Below are 26,586 nucleotides of genomic sequence, written 5' to 3' on the forward strand. Positions count from 1 at the left end.
TGCAGGCCAAGAAGGCAATGGGGAGACACATATTAAAACCTGAAAGAAAAAAACTGCCAACTAAGAATCCTTTATTCAGCAAAGCTATCAATCAAATACGACGGTGTAATCAAAACATTCCAGGATAAACAGAAGCTAAGGGATTTTGCCAAAGCCAACCCTGCGCTACAAAACATCCTAAAGGGAGTTCTGTGGACTGAGAACCAACAAGAACAGATAACAAGAGATTGACATACATGGCATTAACTCCCAGAACTAAATCAACAGAAAGAAGAGTCAAGAACAGAACAAAACAAAGGAAATCAAAAGGATAATAACAGAATACTATGAAAAGTTGTACTCCAACAAACTTGAAAACTTACAAGAGATGGATACATTTTTAGAAAAACATGACCTACCTAAACTTACATACAGTGAAGTAGAATACCTGAAGAAAACCATAACAAAAGAAGAAATTGATCAGGTCATCAAAAGACTCCCAATCAAAAAAAGTCCAGGCCCAGACGGCTTCATTAGTGAGTTCTACCAAACATTCAGGGAAGAGCCGTCACCAATTCTACTCAAATTATTCCAGAAGAGAGAGGAGGATGGAAAACTTCCTAATACTTATTATTATTTTTTTTAATGCTTTATTGTGAATTATGTGATAGTTCACATGGGAGAACATTAGTTTTACATTCATCCTATTGTATATCAATTCATTGCTGTGGTTACAATCCCGTCCATGCATCATCAACCAACCAAAGGGTATACACTACAAGCCTGCCCCCCCGGTTGTCAGCACACAGCCCCTCTCTCTGTGTCTAAAGTCCCCAACTGCTCCATCTCAGCATCACTGCTTCTCTGGGTAGGGTCATGCTTTCCACTCTTCTCCCTTGATGGTCCCATGGACCTCCGCTCCTAGGGTGAAAAGTTAATCACTCCCCTCCTTGCTACAAAACGTTTACCTTTACATTTCCAACCCTCACAAGCAGTCCTGATAATAATCACTATTGTATCACAAGAGACCCATCCACATTTTATCAGCCCTGCCTAGGCAGATTGTATACTACTCAGTAGAGATTCTACCTTCATTCATGCCCCCTGAATCTAGGTTCCCTCTTGAAAGCTTATAAGCCAGTCACTTCTTGCCTTTGTAGCCCCCCCCCCCCCCAAATTTGGGTAGCCAATGTCCAAGTTACCCATCCCTGTCTATTCTGTGTATGGAGGGGTGGGAATGATACTTGGTATAAGGATTTGTTCCCTCTTTTGAGCTACTGCATCCATAGGTGTAGGTCAAGTTCATCAAATTGTATCATATTATTCTTTTTTACCTCTTCTTTCTTCTTCTGGTTGAGCTCTGATCATCCAGTCATTGAAGCCAGGTCAAATGGGTATTATCTAAACGTGTGGGTATTCTTGCGCATATGCCCTCTCTTCTTCTCAGCTGGATGCTTCACTCTCCACTCTAGTCCTCTGTGGCTATGTCACTGACTCTGGGCGGAAGAGTCCCCCGGTTTTGCCACACTGCTGGCCAACCAGGTATCCACCCGGGTTCACAGAAGTCTATTGAATGTTGTAGGGCTTAGCTCGCAGCTTCATTGCGGTTTTTCCCTCACTTCCCCTTATCGGTGACGAGCGTGGTCACCAATCAGAGCGTGTATTACCATTGAGTCTTAGTCTTGGAAGGAGGTTTACACTGAGGGGACCCAACCACTTGCCTTGATGTCTCCAGGGCAAGCAATTTGCTTGTTCTTGTAGTAACAGTCGGTCTGCCTATGGGATACAGGGATTGAGACATGGTTGGAATAGGGAAAACAGGAGAAATAATGTTAAAATGCTTGGCTGTCTTATGAATCTTGGTTTCCCTGGCATAACATTATAAAGTAGACAGTTGAGGGGGAGAGGAAGGAATAGCCAGAAATATCACCATAGAAAGCTTGTAAGTCTGTCTTCTGCCTATAACTGATTGGAATACCTAAAATGGACCTAGAACTTGCCCTGTGAAAGAGGCTTCCTGAGGAGCCTCTGCATTACATAAGACCGTATGTGAAATCCTGAACCCCATCCAGAATATTATGAGGTGGGAAATTTCCACTTGTAAGGACAAGCAGACCAGCTTGGAGTGGCTAGAACAGAAGATACTTCTTGAAAGAAAGACTGACAGGAAAAATACAAAACAATATAGGCAGTCCGACTAATTACTACAAGAACAAGCAAGTTGCTTGCCCAGGAGACATCAAGGCAAGTGGTTGGGTCCCCTCAGGGCAAACCCTCTTCCAAGACTAAGACTCAATGGGAATACATGCTCAGATTGGTGACCACTTTCATCACAGATAAGGGGAAGTGAGGGAAAAACAGCAATGAAGCTGCGAGCTAAGCCCTACAACATTCAATAGACTCCTGTGCACCCGGGTGGAGACCTGGTCGGCCAGCAGTGTGGCAAGACCTGGTGACTCTTTGGCTCAGTCAGTGACATAGCCACAGAGGCCTAGACTGGAGAGTGAAGCGTCCAGCTGATGAGGGCATATGCACAAGTACACCCACACTTAGAAGTACCCACTTGACCTGGCTTCAATGACTGAATAATCAGAGCTCAACTAGAAGAAGAAAAAGAATAATCTGATACAATTTGATGAACTAGACCTACACCTATGGATGAAGTAGCTCAAGAGGGAACAAATATTTACAGCGAGGATCATTCCCACTCCCTCCACAGAGTAGACAGGGATGAGCAACTTGGACATTGTTGTTAAGTGCCATCGAGTCGAATCCAACCCATAGCGACCCTGTATAGGGTTTTTGAGGAGCAGCTGGTGAACTTGAACCACCAACTTTGCAGTTCAAATGGCTTTGCAGTCAGGCACATTAACCCACAGTGCCACACAGGACTCCAACTTGGACACTGGCTACCCAAAATGGGTTGGGCGGGGGCTAACAAAAGAAAAGAATTGACTGGCTTACAAGCTTTCAAGAAGGAGCTAGATCCAGAGGGCACGGAAGAAGGTAGAATCTCCATAGTTGTATCCAGTCTGTCCAGCCAGGGCTGATGAAAGGAGATGCAGATAGGTCTCTTGTGATACAATAGTGAATAATTGTTATCAGGACTGATTGTGAGGATTGGAAATGAGACGTTTTGTAGCAAAAGGAAGGGAGTAGTTGACTTCGCAGCCAGGAGTGGAGGTCCCTGGGACCATCAAGGGAGAAGAGCAGAGAGCGGGACCCTATCCAGAGAATCAGATGCCAGAGAGGAGGCAGAGATGATGACATGGAACATTAGCCCACAGCGCCACACCAGGACTCCATGATTAGACTAACCACCTGCAATATGCAGATGTTACAACCTTGCTTGCTGAAAGCAAAGATGACTTAAGATATTTACTGATGGAGATCAGAGACTATATACCCTACAGTATGGATTGCACCTCAAATTAAACAGAGATCCTCACAACTGGACTAATAAATATGATAAATGGAAAACAGATTGAAGTTGTCAAAGACTTCACTTTGCTAGGATCCACAATCAACACTCATGTAAGCAGCAGTCAAGAAATCAAACAACATATTGCATTAGGCAAACCTGCTGCACAAGACCTCTTCTAAGTAAGTGTTCAAGAGCAAAGATACCAGTTTAAGGAGTAAGAGTCACTTGGTCCAAGCCATAGTATTTTCAATCATCTCATACACATGTGAAAGTTGGACAATGAATAAGGTAGACCGCAGGAGAATTGATGCATTTGTATTATGATGTTGGAGAAGAATATTAAAAGTACCATGGATTGCAGGAGAATTGATGCATTTGTATTATGATGTTGGAGAAGAATATTAAAAGTACCATGGATTTCCTGAAAAACAAACAAATTAGTGTTGGGAAAAGTACAGCCAGAGTACTCATAGAAGCTAGGATGGCAAGACAGTCATCTCTCATACTCTGAACATATCATCAGAAGGGACCAAACCCTGGAGAAAAACATCCTATCTGGAACCTCAACAGGAGTTGGAGTTGGCACAGTGGCAGCAGCAATGGGCTCAAGTATAACAATTGTGAGCATGGCGTATTTTGTTTTGTTGTGCATAGGGTTGCTATGAGTTGGAACCAGATTGGCTGCACCTAATAACAGCTGCTCCTCGGAAACCCTATAAAGGGTTTCTATGGGTCAGAACCGACTTGACAGCACTAACAACAACAACTTTATTATTTGCTATTCCATAATAATTATCTGTCTCACCACTAGAATGTTATACTCAGTACACTCTGAGTAAGGCAGCTTGTATAATATGTAATACACTTTAGGAAAAATTCCAAGAAAAAGAATTAAAAATCTCCTTTCTCTCTCAGAGTGGCTATAGATTTGAGGTTTTAGCAGTTCAATTCACAGGGTGTTAATGTAGATAGCTGACTTTATTTAGAATGAACTTGATCCTAAGATACTCTAAACAAGCACAACAAATGGATTCATTTCAGTTCTTGATGATACCTACAGCCTCAAAAGCCTATTAAAAGCAAAGGCTTTATCAGAGAGGCGAAAAAACAGATCGCACCAGTTTCCATATATAAACTTTATTTCATTTGACATCATACAAAATTTTAAACTTAAAGAAGAAAATAAAAATATGCACCTTTTACAAGTCAAAGAAAAGCAAAAGTTTTAGCCTTTGAATTGATCTGCAAAAAACAAATACATTAGAGGTACAAACTGCTACAGCAGGTCTAAAGAGTTGTACACAGTCCTTTTGAAAAAGTTAAAACTGGTTTCAAGATTACTTTTTATATTTAAGTTTACAGGCACTGAAAAATTTACAAATATTTACATAAATCAAAAGCAACCTTAATAAGCATTGTAGACTTGGACTCTTGGTGTGGTGCTGTGGATCAGCACTTGGACTATGAAGCACAAGGTTGGAGGTTCAAATCCACCAGCTGCTCCTCAGAAACCCTATATAGGGTTGCTATGAGTCAGAAATGACTCGGCGGCATTTAACAACAACAACTATTACTATGTAGAAAAGAAATACTAAAAAAAGATACCTTTACAAACATTAAGTTTTTATTTATATAATTTCCTTGCGTCTTATTTAAAATATTTTATAGTGGCTTACTGCCTAAAACTTCCTGCTGAGATTATAATCCTATAATTGTACACAGAAAAAAAATGTGATACTATAAATAGGATATATAATCTTAACTTTGATCTTTCAGTGTCTGTTGCTTCATGTCACAGGAAAACACAAAGTAAAGCAAAAGTGCATATTGCACTAGGCTGTTACAAAGCACAGGGGACTTGATCTTTTCAGACTGTGCATACTGAACTGATTCTTTAAAATAATTCACTAACTGCTGTACAATACAGAGTTAGCACTTATATTACTACAGTGCAAAATGTTTTATTGTTTCAACACAAAATTTAAAGTAATCTCAGGAGTAAGTACATCAAAAGCTTGTGAGGTAAGAATGAAATGCTAAGAGACACGCCCCAAGCTCAGTCTATCCCAGTGAGTCAAGTGAAGACTAAAGGCAACTGTCCAGTACTGCACGCTTCTGCAGCAATTTCACAGAAATGTGAACTGAAATAAAACATTTCTTTTTGCTTCAAGTAACTGAATAACTGACTTGAATCTTCACTTTACTACAACAGACTTGGACAACAAATGATCTATTGTAGGTTACATTTTAAGCATGTACAAATCAGACCCTTTCTAAAATTCCACCGATCTCTTCAATGATAGCATGTGGTACAACTAAATGAAGTTATACTGAAAACCTTTTATTTTGTCAGGTTAATTTCCTCCAAAATATTTTTCTCTGGTCTCCTGATAACTCATGTCCTAATATTACTAATCATAAATGTAAACATTTTCAAAAATACATTTTTAAATCAAAGAGTTTTATTAGGAAATGTCATAATAAAATATATAATCTTTATGTAAGTATGTCCTTTTAAAAATAAACATGAAAACAAGAGTTTAAAAGAAGCCATGATAGAGGTAAACAAAATGTATTGTGTTACTATAGTTCTTTATTTCGCAGAAGATTTTAAGAAACAAAGGCCAGTTATCTTTTCAGGATGACAGTTCTTAAAGGTAGTATACTGTTCAAATCTCTCTTGTTTTTCAATCTGTGCCATGACTGGAAAAGAAAGAAAATACATTCGTAATACTTAAAATACATACAGAACAAAAGACGGAAAGGAGAATGTTAGTAGGGGTCCCCTCTAGTGATAAAATGTTGGGTCTTAACAGGTTTTTCCATTAAACAATAATTATGAAGAAGAGAGATCTGTAACAAATTACTTTATGTATGCTATTAAAAAGAAGAGTAAACAGAATTTAAAAAGAAAGAAACTGGAATTCTTATTTACAGGCTAAAAATCTGGCTCACTACCTGCTAGATGTAGGTTTTTATACTTTGTTCTGATTTCAATTGTCCAACTAACTATAAGTATTGGCTTTACATCTAGACAATGCAAAATGAAAGCTCGCCCTTCAATAGTAACAGTAGTGTAGCAATGATATTCTGGAGTTCTCAAATTTAATCTGAGAAAAAAATATATACCCTCTTAGATGTTTATTTTAAAGGGAAAGTATTCTGCAGATCCAATTCTCTATTTTAGCTGACAAATTAAAAGTCTAGTGCAAGGAAAACTTGTAATATTTGCATTTTTCACTTTCACCACATAAAGCCTAACATGTATACATAAATAGGAGTTCTGATGTGGTGTTGTAAAGATAAGCACGAGACCACAAGGTTGGTAGTTCAAACTCACCAGCTACTCCTCAGAAACCCTATAAAATGTTGCTGAGTCAGAACTGACTCAGCAGCATTTAGTAACAATATGTCTATATAATGAAAAATACACCTTCAATATGCCTTTAAAAATAAAATAATGTGATCCCTTTATAATTCTCTGATCTTTTTATCCCATGAAGCTCTCCTTCCTACATTATCTCAGTGTATCATACTGTTTTATGGAATTCCCTGAGGGCAGACATCACTTTTAGCAAAATCATGGATGAATAAATTCTTACTGTGGACTAGAGACCTAAAAGGAATAAACTTCAGTTTGTAAATATATAATGTATATATGCACGCACACAGTTTGAAAATACAAATTAAGGTTAAGACAGCACTCTTGTTGCTGTAGTTGTTGTTAAGTGCCATCAAGTCAGTGTGACTAATAGTGACCCTGTGCAGACGTTCCAAGAAGCAGCTGGTACAAACTGCTGCCCTGACGGTCAGTACCCTACAGCACCACAGTAGGACTTTAAAACGGCACTTTCTGTTGTTCTTGTTATGTGCAATCGAGTAGGCACCGACTCATAGCGACCTTATGCACAGCAGAATGAAACAATGTCTGATCCCGGGCCAACCTCACTACTATTGCCACACTTCAGTCCATCTATGCTGTCACCTGCCAATCCATCTCAGTGGGGGTCTTCCTCTTTTTCTCTGACCCTCCATCTTACCAAACATGATATCCTTCTCCAGCGACTGTTCCCTCCTGACAATATGTCCAAATATGAGAGACGAAGTTTGGCCATCTTGGCTTCTAAGGAACACTCTCTGGCTGCACTTCTTCCAAAACAGATCTATTGGTTCTTTTGGCAGCCTATAGCACTTTCAGTATTCTCCTCCAACACCATAATTCAAAGACATCAGTTCTTCTACAGTCTTTCTTCTTCACTGTCCAGCTTTGGCATGCATATGGGGTTACTGAAAGTACCATGCATGGCTTGGGTCAGGCATACCTTAGTCCTCAAGCTGACATCTTTGCTCTTCAACACTTTAAAAAGGTCCTGTGCAGCAGATTTGCCTAATATAATACACTGTCTGATCTCTTGACTGCTGCTTCTGTGAGTGTTGATAGTTGATTCAAGAAGTCCTTGACAACTTCAATCTTTTCTCAGTTAATAAGAATGTTTACTGGTCCAGTGGTGAGGATTTTTGTTTTCTCCACAATGAGATGTAATCCATATCGAAGGCTGTGCTCTTTGATCTTCATCAGTAAATGTTTTAAGTACTCTTCACTTTCAGCAAGCAAAGTTGTATCATCTGCATATCACAGGTTGTTAATGAGTCTTCCTCCAATCCTGATGCCACGTTTTTCTTCAAAGAACCGAGCTTCTCAGATGATTTGCTCAGCATACAGGTTGAAATAGTATGGTGAAATAATACAACCTTGTCGCACACCTTTCTTAATTTTAAAACATTCAGTGTTACAATGCTCTGTTCGAACAACTGCTTCTTGGTCCAGGTACAGATTTCTCAAAAGTACAATTAAGTGTTTTCTGGAATACTCATACTTCACAATGTTGCCCATAATTTGTCATGATCCACACAATTGAAGGCCTTTGCATAGTCAATAAAGCACAGGTAAACATCTTTCTGATATTCTCTGCTTTCAGCCAAGATCCATTGGACATCAGCAATGATATCTCTTCGTTTAACGTCCTCTTCTGAATTCTGCTTGAACCTCTGGAAGTTCTTTGTCAATGTATGATTGTAGCCATTTCTGTATTACCTTTAGCAAAACTTTACTCGCTTGAGATATCAAAGAGATTGTCTGATGATTTCCGCATTCTGTTGGGTCACCTCTCTCTGGAATGGGCACAAATATGGATCTCTTCCAATCAGTTGGACAGATAGATAGTTGTCTTCCAAATTTCTTGGCAGAGATGAGTGCCTCCTGTGCCGCCTCACTTTCTTGAAAGATTTCACCTTGTATTCCATTCCATCAATTCCTGGTGCCTTGTTCTTTGCCAATTCCTTCAATGCACCTTAGACTTCCTCCCTGAGTATCACTGGCTCTTGATCATATGCTACCTCTTGAAACGGTTGAACATTAACCATTTCCTTTTGGTACAATGACTCTGTGTATTCCTTCCATCTTCTGCATCATTCAATAATTTGCCCAGAGAATCTTTCAATAACAAAAGTCGAGGCTTGAATTTTTCCTTCAGTTCCCCCAGCTTGAGAAATGCTGTCCGTGCTCTTCCTTTTTGGTTTTCTGATTCCAGATCTTTGGACATTTTATAATAATATTTGGCTTTATCTTCTCAAGCTGATCTTTGAAATTTTCTGTTCAGCTCTTGGACCTCTTCATTTCTTCCACTTGCATTAGCATCTCTACGCTGGACAGCAAGTTTCAGAGTCTCTTCTGACATCCATTTTGACCTTTACCTTCTTTCTTGTCTTCTTAATGACTTTCTGCTCTCTTCACCTAAGATGTTCTTGATATCATCCCACAACTCTTCTGGTCTTCGGTCTTTAGTGTTTAATGTATCAAATCTGTTCTTCAGATGATCTCTAAATTCAGGAGGGATAAATTCAAGATCGTATTTTGGTACTCGTGGTCTTGTTTTAATTTTCTTCAGCTTCAGTTTGAATTTGCATATCAGTAATTGATGGTCTGTTCCACAGTCTGCCCCTGGCCTTGTTTTCAGTGATGATATGATTCCTATGTGTTCCATGTGGCGAGGTCCATGTGTATAGTCATCTGTTATGCTGTCTAAGAAGGTATTTGATATAAACAAATCATTGGTTTTGCAGAAATCTACCATTTGTTCTTCAGCATCATTTCTATCACCAAGGCCATATTTTCCAACTACTGATCCTTCCTCTTTGCTCCCAACCTTTGCATTCCAATCACCAGTAATGAGCAATACATCTTGATTGCATGTTTGATCCATTTCAGATTGAAGAAGTTGGTAGAATTCTTCTATTTCATCCACACTGGCTTTAGTGGTTGGTGTATAAATTTGAATAATAGTGGTATTAACTGGGCTTCCCTGTAGGCGCATGGATATTATTATCCTATCACATACAGCGTTGTACCTCATGACTGATCTGGATATGTTCTTTTTGACAATGAATATGCAACACCGTTCCTTTTCAATTTGTCAAACCCGGCATAGTAAATCATGTTGTTGTCAAGATTCAAAACGGCCAATACCAGTCCATTTCAGCTCACTAATGCCTAAGATATTGCTGTTGATGCATTCCATTTCATTTTTGACAACTTCCAATTTTCCCAGATTCACACTTCGTACATTCCATGTTCCGATTTTCTATGGATGTTTACAGCTGTTTCTCTTCATTTTGAGTTGTGCCCCATCAGTAAATGAAGGTTTTGTGGGCTTTACTCCCACGAACTTAATTCCATTCGTGTCATCATGGTCAACTCTACTTTGAGGCTGCATCTCTTCCCCAGTCACATTCTGAGTGCCTTCCAACCTGAGGGGATCATTTTCTGGTAGCATCTCTTCCCCAGTCGCATTCTGAGTGCCTTCCAACCTGAGGGGCTCATTTTCTGACACCGTATCTGACAGTGTTTCTCTGCTATTCATAAGGTTTTCAGTGACTAAAGACTTCGATGTAATTCCTCACTTTCTTCCAGAAGAAAAAGCAAGGACTAAGAATTTCCTAAGTTCCCATTTTACCAAAAGAATGGTATTTATTAAGTTTTATTTACTCGTTTTTAGAGTCTGATTAAGCTAGCTATAAAAATGCTTATTCCCTTGAAAAGTGAAAGCTGTATGAATAAAAACAGAGCCAGATCTCGCTGAAGAAAGAGTATATATGAATTTAAGTAATAAATTCCCTACTGAGTTGCATTAATGACTCACAACATAGAAACCCGGACTGTTCTGTCCTATTGTATTTTCATTTAAAAATTTTTCACTTTTCATTTTTTAAGATTATCTGTCCATTAAGTTTTTACTTTTCTTTTTAAACACCTAACTAAAGTATTCCTACAGTTAATGTGATACACTGTGTACCTTTAAAAATTGATCCTTGATCATATCAAACTTCTGCTTTTCATGCACCGCTCTGGCTGTATTTGTTCCATCAAAAGGTTCTGCAATGTTAAATGCACATATAAAGAAAAAAACATTAATATGAAAACTCAAGTTTTCTTAGTAAGTTAAACTATAAGAAATTATTGATATTTGATTTACAAAAAAAAATTGCATACAGTTCACCCTAATAGCCTATATTGCTGTTGTTAAGTGCCACTGAGTCAGTTCCAACCCATAGCGACTCTGTTATCGGGTTTCCGAGGGGCAGCTAGTGGGTCTGAACTGCTGACCTTTTGGTCCAAATTGACCTTGTGATCCAGTGCATTATCCTACAGTGCCACAACAGAATTCATATACCCTATTAGATTTATGCACAGCATTTCAAGAGCTATGAAATGCTACTAAGGTGGATAGGATTAAGGTGAGAAAATGACTATAAAGGAAAAATTCACAGCATACATATGCTAAGTTTTAATAATAAAAGTGAATTACGATTTCTGAAAAATTACAGGGTTAATAAGGGCCTATACCCTTGTAGGAAAAGAAGTTAAAGAATAAATAATTATCAACAAAGAACTACATCCAAAAGAGATGGTCAATGTCAAATGTCAGACAAACAGAATGATACAGACCAGTGAAATTTATAAAAGATCACTCATATGTCAAGCAAATCAACACTAACCTTTGACAGTGAAAGCTCAATATTGGTAAGAATGTTAGACAAGTTGTTGTTGTGGTTCTGTGCCGTGAGTCGGTTCAGACTCATCGCGACCCTGGGAGCAGAAAGCCTCATCTTTCTCCCGCAGAACAGCTGGTAGTTTCAAACTGCCGACCATAAGATTAGCAGTCCAATTAGAGTTAATACGTAAGTGGATGATACAGGAGAAGATACTATCAGAACAGTAACTTACATGAGATATTTAACAGTGAGAGAAGAAAAACAGAAAAGCAAGGAAAAAAGATGACAACAAAGGAAGGTTTTGTTTTTTGTGTGTTTCTTGTATGTTTGTATGTGTGTGAGTCCCCAACATATCCACCTTCCACATCTCCATCTCCAGTCCACTCTCTCCACTCATACAATAAGGAGTTCATATAGAGAGACAGACAGGAAGAAACAAGAAGAAGTAACAGAGTAATAGTAAAAAAAAAAAAAGGATTATTAAAGGCATAAGGAGTGAGATGGGATGGCAGAAATAATGATAGCAATAGGTAAGAGTTACTGAAAGAGCTCTGGATTTCTAACTTCAAGATCAGAAGTTCTAATCTACCAGCAGCTTCTCAAGAGAAAGATGAGGCTTTCTGATTCCAAAAAGCTTTTTGTTGTTAAGTGCCATTGAGTCGGTTCCGACCCATAGCAACCCTGCACAGGATTTCCAAGGAGCAGTTAGTGAGCTTGAACTGCCAACCTTGCAGTTCAAACGGCTTTGCAGTCTGACGCATTAACCCACAGCACCACACCCGAACTTTACAGCCTCAGAAACCCTACACAGGATCACTAAGAGTCACAATCAACTCCACAGCACACAAACACCATCAATACCATTGAAGTTTTAGATTTTTGGCAAGGAAAAGAGAAAAAAAAGTACTTAAAAGAGCTAGTGTCAAGTGCAGAGAACTTCAATGATGAGAAGATCTATGCATGCCCAAGAGGTAAAAGACAACTGGCAAGAAAGACCAACGTTGCTGAAAAGATTAATAGTAACTGTGGAGAAACAATCTGAAAAAAATGTAAGTATAGAAAGCCTGTGTGAAAGGTTAACCTTTCCTTTGTCATATGATGCAAGCAGTTCCATATTTTAAAACACCACTTTTATTTACTTCTGTCTAGAAAAGCTACGTAAAAAAATAAACTTATTGCTTATTGTTACAGTACTGTTCTTTTTCATAGAATACAACACATGCCAAATTCTATCAGACATCACACACAGTACAACAGTCAGTATTTAATATTCAAGAGAACACAACTAAACTACTATACAACTACTGCAAAATTTATCAAACTATCAAAGCAGGAGATTTAATTTTATTATTCACAAACTTTAAAAGTTTTACTATTTTAAGGAGATGCAACATGTAATCCAAGATTAAAATTTTCTAAATCTGATTGTTTTCTATAAAACATTCTTAATCCTTTACTCTTTCACCTCAAGATTTACAATGGTCTTTCTTTAAACTGGCATCTGTAAGAACAAATTTAAATATTATCTCTTGCATCAGTTTTAAAATCATTTTCTAATGATTTAAAACAAAATGACTCAAAGATATATTCAACATGTAAATTACTTTTAGAGAACAGAGTATCTTCAAATCATTTAATTTTTTAAGGTAAAATCAAGTTATATTCACAAAAATTTAGCTGATAATATGCATCAAATTTTAAAGTGTAAAAGAACTAATTTTATTTTAATATAAGAACATTACTGAAGATTCTATCTTCTTCCATTTGCAAGTCATGAAATTAAGTTTCAATCAACCACATGCATGAGAGATACAGAGACTGCTCAAATCTTGTCAACTAGAAAGATTAAATGCCCAAACTCATGTTTTCTTTTTCTCACAACTGAAGAATTTCACATTATATAAAAAATTAAAGTAAAAACTTTTTAGAACCAAAAATGCTTTACATGTAGCTGAAATATAAGTGGAAAGAAATTACTCAAGGAATTCTCTCAGTACCATATTATGTTGGTAACTAAATGATAATACAGAAAGGTCTTGAAACAGCTACCTTCTATACAGATGAATTTATTTCTCCATTCAATACCAGGAGGCCTCGGAATGGCTTTGGCTTCATGAACTGAAATCATCTGACTGTCCCAGCTATGAGAGAGAGAAAGAAAAAAAGAAAAGTTAACTATTTCCATAATTTGCCCTTTTAGTACTTTTATTAGATCAGAATATGGCCTATCTGGATTTGAGCTAATATTGAAACTTTCCTCAAACCTCAGCACCACAACTCACTTCTTCTGTGTGCCGTTGAGTTGATTCTTTCTTACTCACTGCTGCCCTATGGGACACAGTACAGCTGCTCCATCACGTTTCCAACTGCAAGGCTGTCATCTCTTTGGAAACAGACTGTCACAACTTTCTCCCATAGATCACCTGGTGGTTTTGAACCGCCAAACTTTCAGTGAGGAGTCGAGAGCGTATTCATTGTGCCACCAGGACTTCTTGACCATAAGAGCATTTTTATCATTGGTCACCATGGGATGGAATAGACTCAACCCTATACAGGAACTCATGGTGTGGCACTGTAGGATCAGCACTGGACTGTGAACCACAGGTCAGCAGTTCAAACCCACCAGCCACTCCCTGGAAACCCTGTGACGGCACACAGTAGCTGTGAGTCAGAACCGACACAACAGCACTTAGCAACAACAATCTTTGTATCATGCTGCTCATTGTGCCTCATATATGAATGGAGACTCCATGCTGAGGCAGCATTTATATAGTCATTGTTCAGTTAATTGCTTAGTATATATACTTGGTGTACGATACACAGTAAATGAATGAAATAATACAAAAATATGAAAATGCAAGCAAGTCAAAATATAAAAACAAATGTTCACTGTTAATACCCTGGTAAGAGGTTTATATTTAAGAGAGAGGTAATCTTCGGTTGTCTTCTGATAATCATTAAGCACTTTTGTTTAAGTAGGTCTCTCTCCTTGTATGATTTTGGAGAAAATTTTGACACACTCCAATAGAAATAAGTAGATACTGTTACAGGAAACCGGAATCAATACTTAATGAAAATAAGATAAAATTGTCCAGTGTTTGTATACATGTAACCTTACACTGGAGTCCTGATGTGGCTCTGTAGGATAAGTACTGGAATGCTAACTGCAAGGCTAGTGGTTCAAATCCACCAGCACTCGTCAGAAACCCTATACTAGGAACCAATGCAATGGTACTCAATAACAACAACTACCTTATAATTCTGTTTTGTAAAGTTTGGTTTTTTTGTTTTAATTTTTATCTTTTTAATAATTGCACTATATGGTAAGCACTCGACCACAAAGTTGGTTTGAACTGCAAGGTTGGCAGTTCAAATTCACCAGCCACTCCTTGGAAACCCTATACAAGGTTGGGTCGGAACCGACTCAACAGCACTAAACAATAACAATAGTTACTCATAGGAGAAAGATAAGGCTTTCTGCTCCAGCCAAGATTTAAAGCCTTGGAACCAACTGCAAGGCACTTAACAAGCAGTAGTTACTACAAGGAGCGCTGATGGTGCTCAGCTGCTAGCCTAAAGGTTGACGGTTTGAATTTACCCAGCAGTTCTGCAGGGTACAACCTAGCAATCAGCTCTCATAAAAATTGGTCATTGTTAAGTATTGTGAAGTCAGTTCAGACTCACAGCGACCCTATATAGGGTTTCCAAGGCTATAAGTTTTTATGGAAGCAAAAAAAGTAAAAAGCGTCTTCTTTCTCCTGAGGAGTGGCTTATGGGCTTGAACTGCTAACCTTGTGGTACACAGTCCAGTGCTTAGCCTACAAAACCACCACTCTCCATTCATAAAGATTGTTGCTGTTGTTGTTAAGTGCCGTCAAGTCAGTTCCAACTCATGGCAACCCTGTATAGGGTTTATAAGGAGCAGTTGGTGAGCTTGAACCACCAACTTTGCAATTAAAACCAACCTCGTAGTCCAGCATATTAGCCAAGAGCACCACACCAAAACTCCATATTCATAAAGATTGTTGTGTTGTTGTTGTTAAGTGCCGTCAAGTCAGTTCTGACCTACAGTAACCCCGTACAGGGTTTCCGAGGAGCAGCTGGTGAGCTTGAACCACCGTCCGTGTGGGGCAGTTTTACTCAGTCATATGGGGTGACTAAGAGTTGAAAAAGACTAGATGGCACTCAACAATAGTTGTTGTTAAGTGCCATCAAGTCAGTTCAGACTCACAGTGACAGTTGGTGAGTTTCTACCTACCTTACAATTCAAGAGTCCTGATATGGCGCTGTGAGTTAATGCGCCAGACTGCAAAGCCATTTGAACTGCAAGGTCGGCAGTTCAAGCTCACTAGCTGCTCCTCAGAAACCCTATACAGGGTCACTATGGGTTGGAACAGACTCGACGGCACTTCACAACAACAACAACCTTACAATTCTAACTGACCTTGCGGTCCAGTGCTTGTCCTACAGCGCCACACAGTAATAGTTACTTCAAGTATTTTCTTTTTCTAAGAAACATTTTAAAACGTAAAACCACTCAACTTGCACACAAGAGAAAAATCAATCTCATAAAAAGTGAAAATATGAGGGGGCTTTCTAAAGGTACAAGGAAAAATTCCATTGTTTTTTAATTCCATTTTCTCAACAAACTTTTTGAAGCCCCTCATAGTTTCTCCAGCAGTATATAGCTTTCTTCACTATTACAGCAAGCAGAGAAAGACTATGGATAGGACCTTTTAACTCTTAACGCCCATCCTACTTTTCCTCAATTGTATCAGATGTTGTTGTCATTGTTGGGTGGCATGGAGTTGGTTCTGACTCATAGCCACCCTATGAACAACAGAAAGAAACACTGCCTGGTCATGCTCCATCTTTACAATTGTTGCTTGAGTCCAATTTATCAGATTGTTGGTGTTGTTAAGTGCTGTTGAATCGGTTCACACTCATAATGACCCTCCGTAGGGCTTCCGAGGAGCAGCTGGTGGATTTGAACTGCCGACCTTGTAGTTCGTAGTTCAGTGCTGGTCCTACAGTACTACACCAGGAGTCCAATTTATCAGAGAATCAAACAATATATAATCATGGGTTAAATATGGCATTTATTACAGGAAAACGGACTAAATGTTAAATACATAAGAAAAACTTGCAGCTTATGAAATCTGATAATCAGAGAGGATCCTGAAAGTATGATTTTGTTTTCTGATCAAGTGGTGATGGTGTGCTGTGGAGTTGGTTCCGACTCACAACAACCCTACCTAGGGTTTCCAAGGCTATGAATCTTTACAGGAGCAGAAAGCCTCATCTTTCTCCTGTGGAGCAACAGGAAGATTCAAACTGCTGACCCTGTGGTTATCAGCCAGCTCATGATTCCCTACGCTACCAGAGCTCAAGTGTAGATTTGAATTACTAAAAATAATGATAGCCTTAATTCCTTTAAAAATTATCAGAATGTACGCTTTAAAAAAAAAAAAAGACTTTTGAATGGCAGTGCTGGTTATGGCTAGTGCACTGAGTCAGTTTTGACTCACAGAGACCCCATGTATAACAGAACAAATAGGACACTGCCTGGTCCCGTGCCATCCTCAAAATAGTAGGTATGTTTGAGCCCATTATTGCAGCCACTGTGACAATCCATGTTGGTAAGGTCTTCCTCTTTATTTTGCTGACGCTTTCCTTTACCAATCATCATGTCCTTCTCCAGGGATTAGTCTTTCCTGATAATATGTCCAAGTACATGAAATGAAGCCTCGTCATCCTCACTTCTAAGGAATATTCTGGCTATACTTCCTCCAAGACAGATCTGTTTGTTCTTCTGGTAGTTATGTTATATTCAATAATCTTTGCCAATACCACAGGTCAAACGAATGATTTCTTCTGCCTTCCTTTTTCATTTATCAGATTTTGTACAGAGTAATATATTTTTAATTTCTCATGTGCTGTAGGTGCATTAGTATGGATTCCAAACAGAAAAGAAGCTCTTCTGCTCTACTGCACCAAGCATGTTTCCAGAACTTTCTAAAAATAACATCAGGGAAGAGTTACATAACTCATAAAAAAGAGGAAGCTTCCTGCTTCTCCAAAATTTACAGCCTTAGAAACCCTATATACGGTCACTATGCGTCTGAAACAACTCCCTGGATGTAAGAACAACAAAAAGAAATCAGTAAAACTACACTTTGTGCCACTTTACACCAGTGTAGGACAGCTAATGATTTATTATGGGCCTTCTAGCCGTATTGTTCCATTCTGTGATGTATTGTAAATCCTAGCCTCCTGGTGTGGCACTGTGAGTTAACATGGTGAACTGTAAAGCTGGTTTAAACCACAAGGTCGGTGGCTCAAGTTCACCAGCTGGCTCCTCAGAAACCCTATACAGGGTCACTATGGGTCGGAACTGACTCAACGGCACTTAACAACCACCACCATGCTTATGGTGTCCTGGTATAGCGCTATAGGATAAGCACTAGACTGCTAACCACAAGGCCAGTGGTTAAAACCCATCATTGCTCTTCAGAAACCCCATACAGGGTTGCTATGAGTCGGAACCAACTTGACAGCACTTAACAACAACAAAAAGGAGTAAGGATTAAGGTGGACCTAAGGAGTAAGGAGTACTGGTGTGGTGCTATAGTATAAGCACTGAATTGCTAACCACAGATTGGAGGTTCAAACCCACCAGCCACTCCTTGGAAACCCTATACAAGGGCCACTATGAGCTGGAACTGACTCTACAGCACTTAACAACACAGAGTAAGGATTAAGGTGGAACTAAGTTTTAAGCACTTGACCACAAGATTGCTTTGAACTGCAAGGCCAGCGGTTCAAACTGACCAGCTGCTCCTTGCAAACCCTATGCAGGGTTGCTATGACTCGGAACTGACTCCATGGGACTTTAACAACAACAACAACAAAAAAAGGATTAAGGATGCCCCCACCTTACTAGAAGGTCTGACTCAAGTTACCACCCTTAGTTTTCCTTGGGGGCATGATCTAAGACCATATTGTTGTTAGGTGCCATCCAGTGTCAGCGTCAACGCATAATGACCCTATGTTTATAACAGAACTTTGCTTTGGCAAAAAGTTCAGTCTCCTGCTCTGAATCTGGTATCTGGCTCATCATGTCTGATCACCAGTATATGGGGCTTGTGGACTACTGCCTGACCTGATTCACAAGCTCCCAAAGCCTTGTGCATCAACAGCCTGTCATCTGACCTATTTGGGTTCCTCAGCTCCTAAGACTACGTGAGTGATGGGAATCTTCAATAACCTCTCTGAACTACAGATGTGGGACTTGCCAACCTCCAAAACTGCATGAACCATTTCTTTGACAGTTTTAAGTTCTATGAGATGTTGCAGTGTAGGGAGCTGTAGGAGAAGCACTAGACTGTTAGCCAAAAGGTCAGTGGATCAAACTCACCAGCCACTCCTCAGAAATCCTATACAGGAGCGCTATGAGTCGGAACCAACTCTACAGCATTTAATAACAACAACGTAATATGTTAGAAACCAACAAAATAACATTAGAAACATTGGACACATAGGGTATCTTTAATCTCTACCTCATACGGACCAGCCAAGTGCTTATCTTTCTAAAAGAAATTATTCATGCATAAGGTAAGACAAATTTCACTAATGAAGTTTTCTCCTGTACTACGTGTTCATAATATCAACTTACAGGACAAGTGAATTTGCAGTAAAATTAAACTTGCAAATATTATTTTAGAGTGTTGGTTTTTATCTTTCAGAAGAATTTTAGACTATTAGTATATTACTTCTTGTTGTTAGTGCCTTCTAGTCAGTTCCGACTCTTATCATCCCTGTACAGGGTTTCTTAGGAGTGGCTATTTACTCTCAAATTACAACTTTCATTCATCAAAGGAACTCTATCCTTACCACTATCATTCTCTGACATCAATCCAGAATTTAAATTTCAAGCCACTATTTAATTCTAAATTGGGTCACAGAAACAGTAGGTGCATACCTATATTTTTTAAATTTCTCATCCCTAACCGATATAATTTAACCTTTATCTCATAATCAACCCAAATAATAGTTAAATGATATCACTTTAAAATACTTCAAAGAAAAAAAAACTGAATTATTATCATTTAAATTGACTCAAAATATTATAATTTCAAAATATTTCTAAATTATTAAGTATTCGAAATAATTAAAACATGATATATAACTTAAATAATCCTTTTACTCTTATACTGGCTGCGAACCACAAGGTCAGCAGTTTGAAACTGCCAGCTGTTTCGCAGGAGAAAGACAAGGCATTCTGCTCCCGTAAAGAGTTAAAGCCTTGGAAACCCTGTACAGGGTCGCTATGAGTCGGAAACGACTCCATAGCACATAACAACAACTGTTGCTATAAGTGCCGTCAAGATGATTTCGACTCATAGCAACCCCATGTAAGGTTTCCAAGGAGCAGCTGGTGGGTTTCAACCACCAACCTTGTGGTTAGCAATCTAGAAGTCCAGTGCTTATCATACAGTGTCACACACCAGGGCTCCATTAACTCTTTTCTGTGTTTGCTAAAGTGCCACCAAGTCAGTTCTAACTCACAGTCACCCTGTATAGTATTTCCAAGGAGCGGCTGGTGAGTTTCAACCGCTGACCTTGTGGTTCAAATTGACTTCATAGGTGACCCTGAATGGCAATATAGAAATATTTTCAGTAAATATTAAATAAAGCACACAAGCTTTAAAGTAACTCCTATATCATACTAATCTATTTTTTGCCACATTTTGCTTGCCATGTGAAATCTGTTAATGTCATTCAATAATTAAAGTGTAAAATAGAATAGGGATTTTTCAGAAAAGAACACAACAGATAGGGGGCTTAACTTCTTATATCTAAAAATAAATTTGATAAGCTGTGAATCATCTGAATATAAAAATAAGATCACTGACTCTAGGTGTCTGCTTTTCTTCAGTAATGACAATGGACTGGTACGCATCTACCCATCTTCTATTAGCCATTCATTTTGTAACCAACTGAGAGTATTCTGAGATAATTAAATTGGAAATATACTCTTGAGCTACAAATTTAATTCCAGCAAAGTAGTCATTATGGGACTGATAGCATGTGGCTGCATATATATTAAAACAAGTCAAAAAAGTGACCAAATGTGAATCGCTTTGTTGTATTAAGGATTGGGATGTAAGCAGAGAGAAAATTGTACTCTAATTCTGAAGTTTTGCTTCGCTGGTTCCTCCTCTTTTGCCCGACCCTTTAACTGCTGGTGACCATCACGGTTTTGGTCTTTCTCAATCTTCTAACACCTTGGTCTTCAAAACTCTGAAATTTCGTTCCCAAATTCTTTTCTTCAACTCTGACTTTTCTACTAAGCCCCTGGCCAATAATTACAACTACTCGAAACTGCCACTTGACTAGCCTTTAAGGCATACCTTTGCCAAGACTGAATTTAACACATGTTTATGGTCAAAGGAGCCTTGGTACCACAGTGGTTAAGGTCGATTGGTTGCTAATCAAAAAACCACCTATTGAACCCACCAAATGCTCCATGGAAGAAAAAAAAGTAGCAATCTGCTCTGTAAAGATGACAGTCTATGGGTAGCAATTCTACACTGTCCTATCAAATCAGCTAAGAGTTGGAATCAACTCAATGGGAGTAGGTTTGGTCCAAGGTCAATTATTAAAACTCACTCTCTTGCATATGCTCTCAACTCTCTTCCCTCTTGTGCTTCATTCACTGAACTTAACTGAAACAGACCCTGATAAAAGTTTGTCTATACTACAATCCTTTCCCATGTAGGATTGTAGTAGACAAAGATTTTATCAGGGTGTGTTTAAGGATTGAGCATGGCTGGAGAAAAATGCAATGATGCTGACTGATCTCACTATAAATTCATTATCACTTACCTCAAAAGGATCTTTTATGGTACTCCCCACCAATCATACGGTATTTCCCATAGTTAATTGACTTCCCTTACATGAAAATTCATACTGTCTCACTTCTACATTTTCAATAGTTCCTTTCTTACACAGTCATTCTCAGCTGATGCCCATGCTTTCTTTTCCACTAGTTCCCACCCCATAAACTAACCTACCTTCACTTGTAGCCATATATTTTGCTTTTATCAATTAACTGTTGTAGTTAAGTGCCGTCGATTTCGACCTATAGAAACCCTGACCCACAGCGAGCCTATATGGAGCTTCCAAGGAGCAGCTGGAGAGTCTGAACCACCAATCTTACAATTCTAACAGCTTTGCTGTCTGGTATGTTAACCCACACCACCACACCAGGACCCCTATCTATTAATAGATTATCTATATAATGTTCCTATTCTACTTGTCCACCCTCGTCTGTCAGTTTGTCATACTGTGAATCTGATGACCACATGGTTTAACTATGCCAGAAATGAGTAATTGAACAGGAATGGTGTTGCATTCATTGTCAAAAAGAACATATCCAGATCAGTCATGAGGTACAATGCTGTAAGTGATAGGATAATATCCATGTGCCTATAAGGAAGCCCACTTAATACCACTATTATTCAAATTTATGCATCAAACACTAAAGCCAGTAAGGATAAAATAAAAGAATTCTAAAAACTTCTTCAATCTGAAATGGATCAAACATGCAATCAAGATGTATTGATCATTACTGGTGATTGGAATGCAAAGTATGGAAGCAAAGAGGAAGGATTAATAGTTTGAAAACATGGCCTTGGTGATAGAAATGATGCCGGACAATGCATGATAGAATTCTGCAAAACCAATGACTTGTTCATTTCAAATATCTTCTTTAGACAGCATAAGACACGAATATACACATGGAACTCGCCAGATGGAATACACAGAAATCAAACAGACTAAATCTGCGGAAAGAGATGATGGAAAAGCTCCATATCATCAGTGAAAACAAAGCTAGGGGCAGACTGTGGAACAGACCATCAATTACTCATATGCAAATTCAAACTGAAGCTGAAGAAAATGAATACAAGTCCACGAGAGCCAAAATATGACCTTGAATATATCCCACCTGAATTTAGAACACATCAGAAGAACAGATTTGATACATTAAACACTAAAGACCAAAGACCAGAAGAATTGTGGGATGACATCAAGAACATCATATATGAAGAAAGCAAAAAAATCATTGAGAAGACAAAAAAGATGGAAAAGGTAAAAATGGATGTCAGAAGAGACACTGAAACTTGTTCTCCAGTGTGGATGCTAAGGCAAATGGAAGAAATGAGGAGGTCCAAGAGCTGAACAGAAAATTTCAAAGATCAGCTCAAGAAGATAAAGCCAAATATTACAACAATATGTGCAAAGATCTGGAATCAGAAAACCAAAAAGAAGAACACGCTCAGTATTTCTCAAGCTGGGGGAACTGAAGAAAAAATTCAAGCCTCACCTTTCGCTATTGAAAGATTCTCTGGGCAAATTACTGAATGATGCAGAAAGCATCAAGAGAAGATGGAAGGAAAACACAGAGTCACTATACCAAAAAGAAATGGTTAATGTTCAACCATTTCAAGAGGTAGCATATGGTCAAGAGCCAATGATACTCAGGGAGGAAGTCCAAGGTGCATTGAAGGAATTGGCAAAGAACAAGGCACCAGGAATTGATGGAATACAAATTGAAATCTTTCAAGTCAGACCGCCAAGAGGCACTCTCTCATTTCTGCCAAGAAACTGGGAAGAGAACTATCTGTCCGACTGACTGGAAGAGATCCATATTTGTGCCCATCCAGAGATAGGTGATCCAACGGAATGCAGAAATTATCGGACAATCTCTGATATCCCATGCAAGTAAAGTTTTACTAAAGGTAATACAGAAACAGCTGCAAGCATACATTGACAGAGAACTTCCATAAGTTCATACTGGATTCAGAAGAGGCCGTGAAACAAGGGATATCTTTGCTGATGTCCGATGGATCTTGGCTGACTATGCAAAGGCTTTCGATTGTGTGGATCATGACAACCTATGGACAACATTGCAAAGTGTGAGTATATCAGAGCACTTAATTGTGCTCATGAGGAATCTGTACCTGGATCAAGAGGCAGTTGTTGGAACAGAACATGGGAGCACTGAATGGTTTAAAATTAAGAAAGGTGTGTGACAAGGTTGTATTCTTTCACCATACTTACTCAGTATGCTGAGCAAATAATCCAAGAAGCTGGGTTCTATGAAGACAAACGTGGCATCAGGATTGGAAGAAGACTCATTAACAACCTGTGATATGCAGATGATACAACCTTGCTTGCTGAAGTGAAGAGGACTTAAAACATTTACTGATGAAGATAACGATCACAGCCTTTGGTATGGATTATATCTCAGTATAAAAAAAAACAAAAATCCTCACCACTGGACCAATAAACAACATTCTTATCAATGGAGAAAAGATTGAAGTTGTCAAGGACTTCATTTCTTCTTGGATCAACTATCAACATTCATGGAAGCAGCAGTCAAGAAATCAAATGATGTATTGCATTAGGCAAATCAGCTGCACAAGACCTTTTTAAATGTTGAAGAGCAAAGATGTCAGCTTGGGGACTAAGGTGCATCTGACCCAAGCCATGGTGTTTTCAATAACCTCATGTGCATGCAAAAGCTGGACAGTGAATAAGAAAGACCATAGAAATATTGATGCTTTTGAGTTATGGTGTTGGAGGAGAATATTGCAAGTGCTGTGGGCTGCCAAAAGAACCAATAGATCTGTTTTGGAAGAAGTGCAACCAGAGTGCTCCTTGGAGGTCAAGCTGGCCAAACTTCGTCTCTCAAACTTCAGACATATTGTCAGGAGGGATCAGTCGCTGGAGAAGGATATTATGTTTGGTAAGGTGGTGGGTCAGAGAAAAAGAGGAAGACGCCCCCAGCATGATAGACTGGCCAAGTGGCAGCACTGATGGACTCAAGCGTGGCAACAGTAGTAAAGTTGGCCCAGGATCAGGCAGTGTTTCGTTCTGCCATGCATAGGGTCACTATGAATCGGTACCGACTCGATGGCACCAAACAACAACATTCTCAAGTATATTGTCTCAGCAATTTTCTATGACTTTCTCTGGTACTGTCAAATTTTCCATCAAGATTGTTGTTAAATGCAATCACTTCAATTTAGACGCATAGCAACCTGTGTTACAGAGTTTCTGAGCAGCAGGTAATGGGTTTGAACTACCAACCCTGTGGTTCAAAACCCAGTGTTGATTCCAAAGAGCCTCATCAGTAGTCCTTGCCATCAGAATAAGATGGATTATTTCTCTTTTCTTAAAAAAAAAAAAAAAAATCAACCTGTAGTAGTTAAGGTTTTGTGTCAATTTGGGTAGGCCAGGATTTTCAGTGAGTGGTTTAGCAGCTGAGATGTAGTTATTACCTCCATGATATGTTATTAAATATATATTAAAAACATCAACTCCCCTGGATGATTTAATGTGGTAATTACATCCTGATCTAATTATCTTACACTGTAAATCCTCACTTCTATAATGTCAATGAGATTAGAAACAATCTACAGGATTAAGATCTATCTTGAATCAACCTCTTTTGAAATATAAAAGCGTAGAAAAATGAGCTAAGCACAGAGACCTAATACCACCAAGAAAGAACTGGAAATAGAGTGTGTTCTTTAGACTTGGGGTCCCTGTACTGTGAATCTTTTAGATCCAGGGACCACTAATGCCAAGACACATTGAGAACTCCAAAGAATGCTGGGTCTACTGATGCTGAAAGGTGTCAAGGACTTTTCTCCAGAGCCAGTGCTCTGGGTTCAGAGTGAAAGAATAAATTTCCATTTGTTAAAGCCAAGTTTAGTTCAAACCCACCAGCTGCCCCTCCGAAACCCTATACATGGTTGCTGTGAGTTGGAACTGACTCAATGGCACAAAACAACATGTTCCACTGGTTTTGCTTCTCTATAAAATCCAGCCTAAGAAATGTAGTACTGAGAGAGTGGGGTTCTATATAAACAAAATCGTAAGGATGAGTTTTCTAAATTAGGTCTCAAATCTGATTAATTTTAAGGGCACTTCATAGGAATCGGCCTTGTGCTGATTTTGATCCTCTTTCCCTCTTGTTGAGTCAGAGAAAATCAGACACAGTCCCCATTTGATTTAAGCAGTTGGCATGATGAGGATTCATTGCAGTTGCCTGTTGTTGCTATGTGTCGTGGAGTCGGTTCCAACTCATAGCAACCCTGTACAGGGTTTCCGAGGCTGTAAATCTTTACAGGAGCAGAAAGCCTCAACTTTCTCCTGCAGAAGAGCTGGTAGTTTCGAACTGATGACCGTGAGATTCGCAGCCTGATTCGTAGCCACTACAAGGAGCTCTGGTAGCGTATTGGTTACGAATCGGGCTGCAAACCTCAAGGTCAGCAGTTCGAAACTACCAGCTGTTCCATGGGAGAAAGATGAGGCTTTCTGCTCCTGTAAAGATTTACAGCCTCGGAAACCCTGTACTGGGTCACTATGAGTCAGAACCGACTCCACGGCACATAACCACCACCACCATCATAAGACCCATGAAATTATGAGGTTTAATAAGAGAAAGGTGGATGGGACAAGTGATACAATACTTAAGCAGGGAGAACTGCAACTTCTGGAATTGCCTGGAGCCAATGTCAGACTGGTTAAATAGAACAGAAGATCTGGGGCAGGACCTACTGGAATCCACCTTGCCAGAGGGTCACTATGAGTCAGAATGGACTCCAATGTACTTAGCAACAACAACAGAGGCCTAAGGCCATATGCAGATGAATTGGGTTAGTCCAGAGAAAAAGAAAACTTTGAACTTGAATGTTTTTGAAAGGTTTATGTGTTTGACTACCTATTGGATATTGGTTTCTTCGGCCTATTATTGCAGAATTACGGTTTTAGAGAGCTTGATTGGATTTGCTACAAGAGCGTTAGAATTTACCCTAAAAAAATAGACTTCTTGGCTTAAGTCTTTGTAGAGTATGGGGCTTTACAGGGAATCCTTAGCCCCACCCACAGCTTTCAGAGTTGAAACATTTGTATTTGAAAAGACCAATCCAGAACTGCTGGGAAAACAGGAGATTCATGATTGAAAAGAAAATAGAAAAAGTGGATGGTTTGGCATTTTGAGGAAGCATCTAACAAGGAAAGTCTGCCCATCACAGAAAACCCCCTTCTAGGACTGA

General features: G+C 38.9%; 1 protein-coding gene across 1 annotated transcript in view; it reads right to left on the bottom strand.

The window, feature by feature from the left end:
- Positions 1-5,012: 5,012 nt before the first annotated feature.
- The window catches only part of PAPD4 (PAP associated domain containing 4), a 115,298-nt gene continuing 93,724 nt past the window's right edge, over positions 5,013-26,586 (bottom strand). Inside the window, exons 13-15 of the mRNA XM_006875183.1 lie at positions 13,505-13,596; positions 10,756-10,835; positions 5,013-6,106 (exon numbers count right to left, since the gene is read on the bottom strand). Coding sequence (XP_006875245.1) covers positions 6,032-6,106; positions 10,756-10,835; positions 13,505-13,596 — 247 coding nt within the window. The 3' untranslated portion in view covers positions 5,013-6,031. The remainder of the gene's footprint in view (positions 6,107-10,755; positions 10,836-13,504; positions 13,597-26,586) is intronic.

Source organism: Chrysochloris asiatica, unplaced genomic scaffold (assembly GCF_000296735.1).
Source record: "Chrysochloris asiatica unplaced genomic scaffold, ChrAsi1.0 scaffold00313, whole genome shotgun sequence".
Classification (NCBI taxonomy): Eukaryota; Metazoa; Chordata; class Mammalia; order Afrosoricida; family Chrysochloridae; genus Chrysochloris; species Chrysochloris asiatica.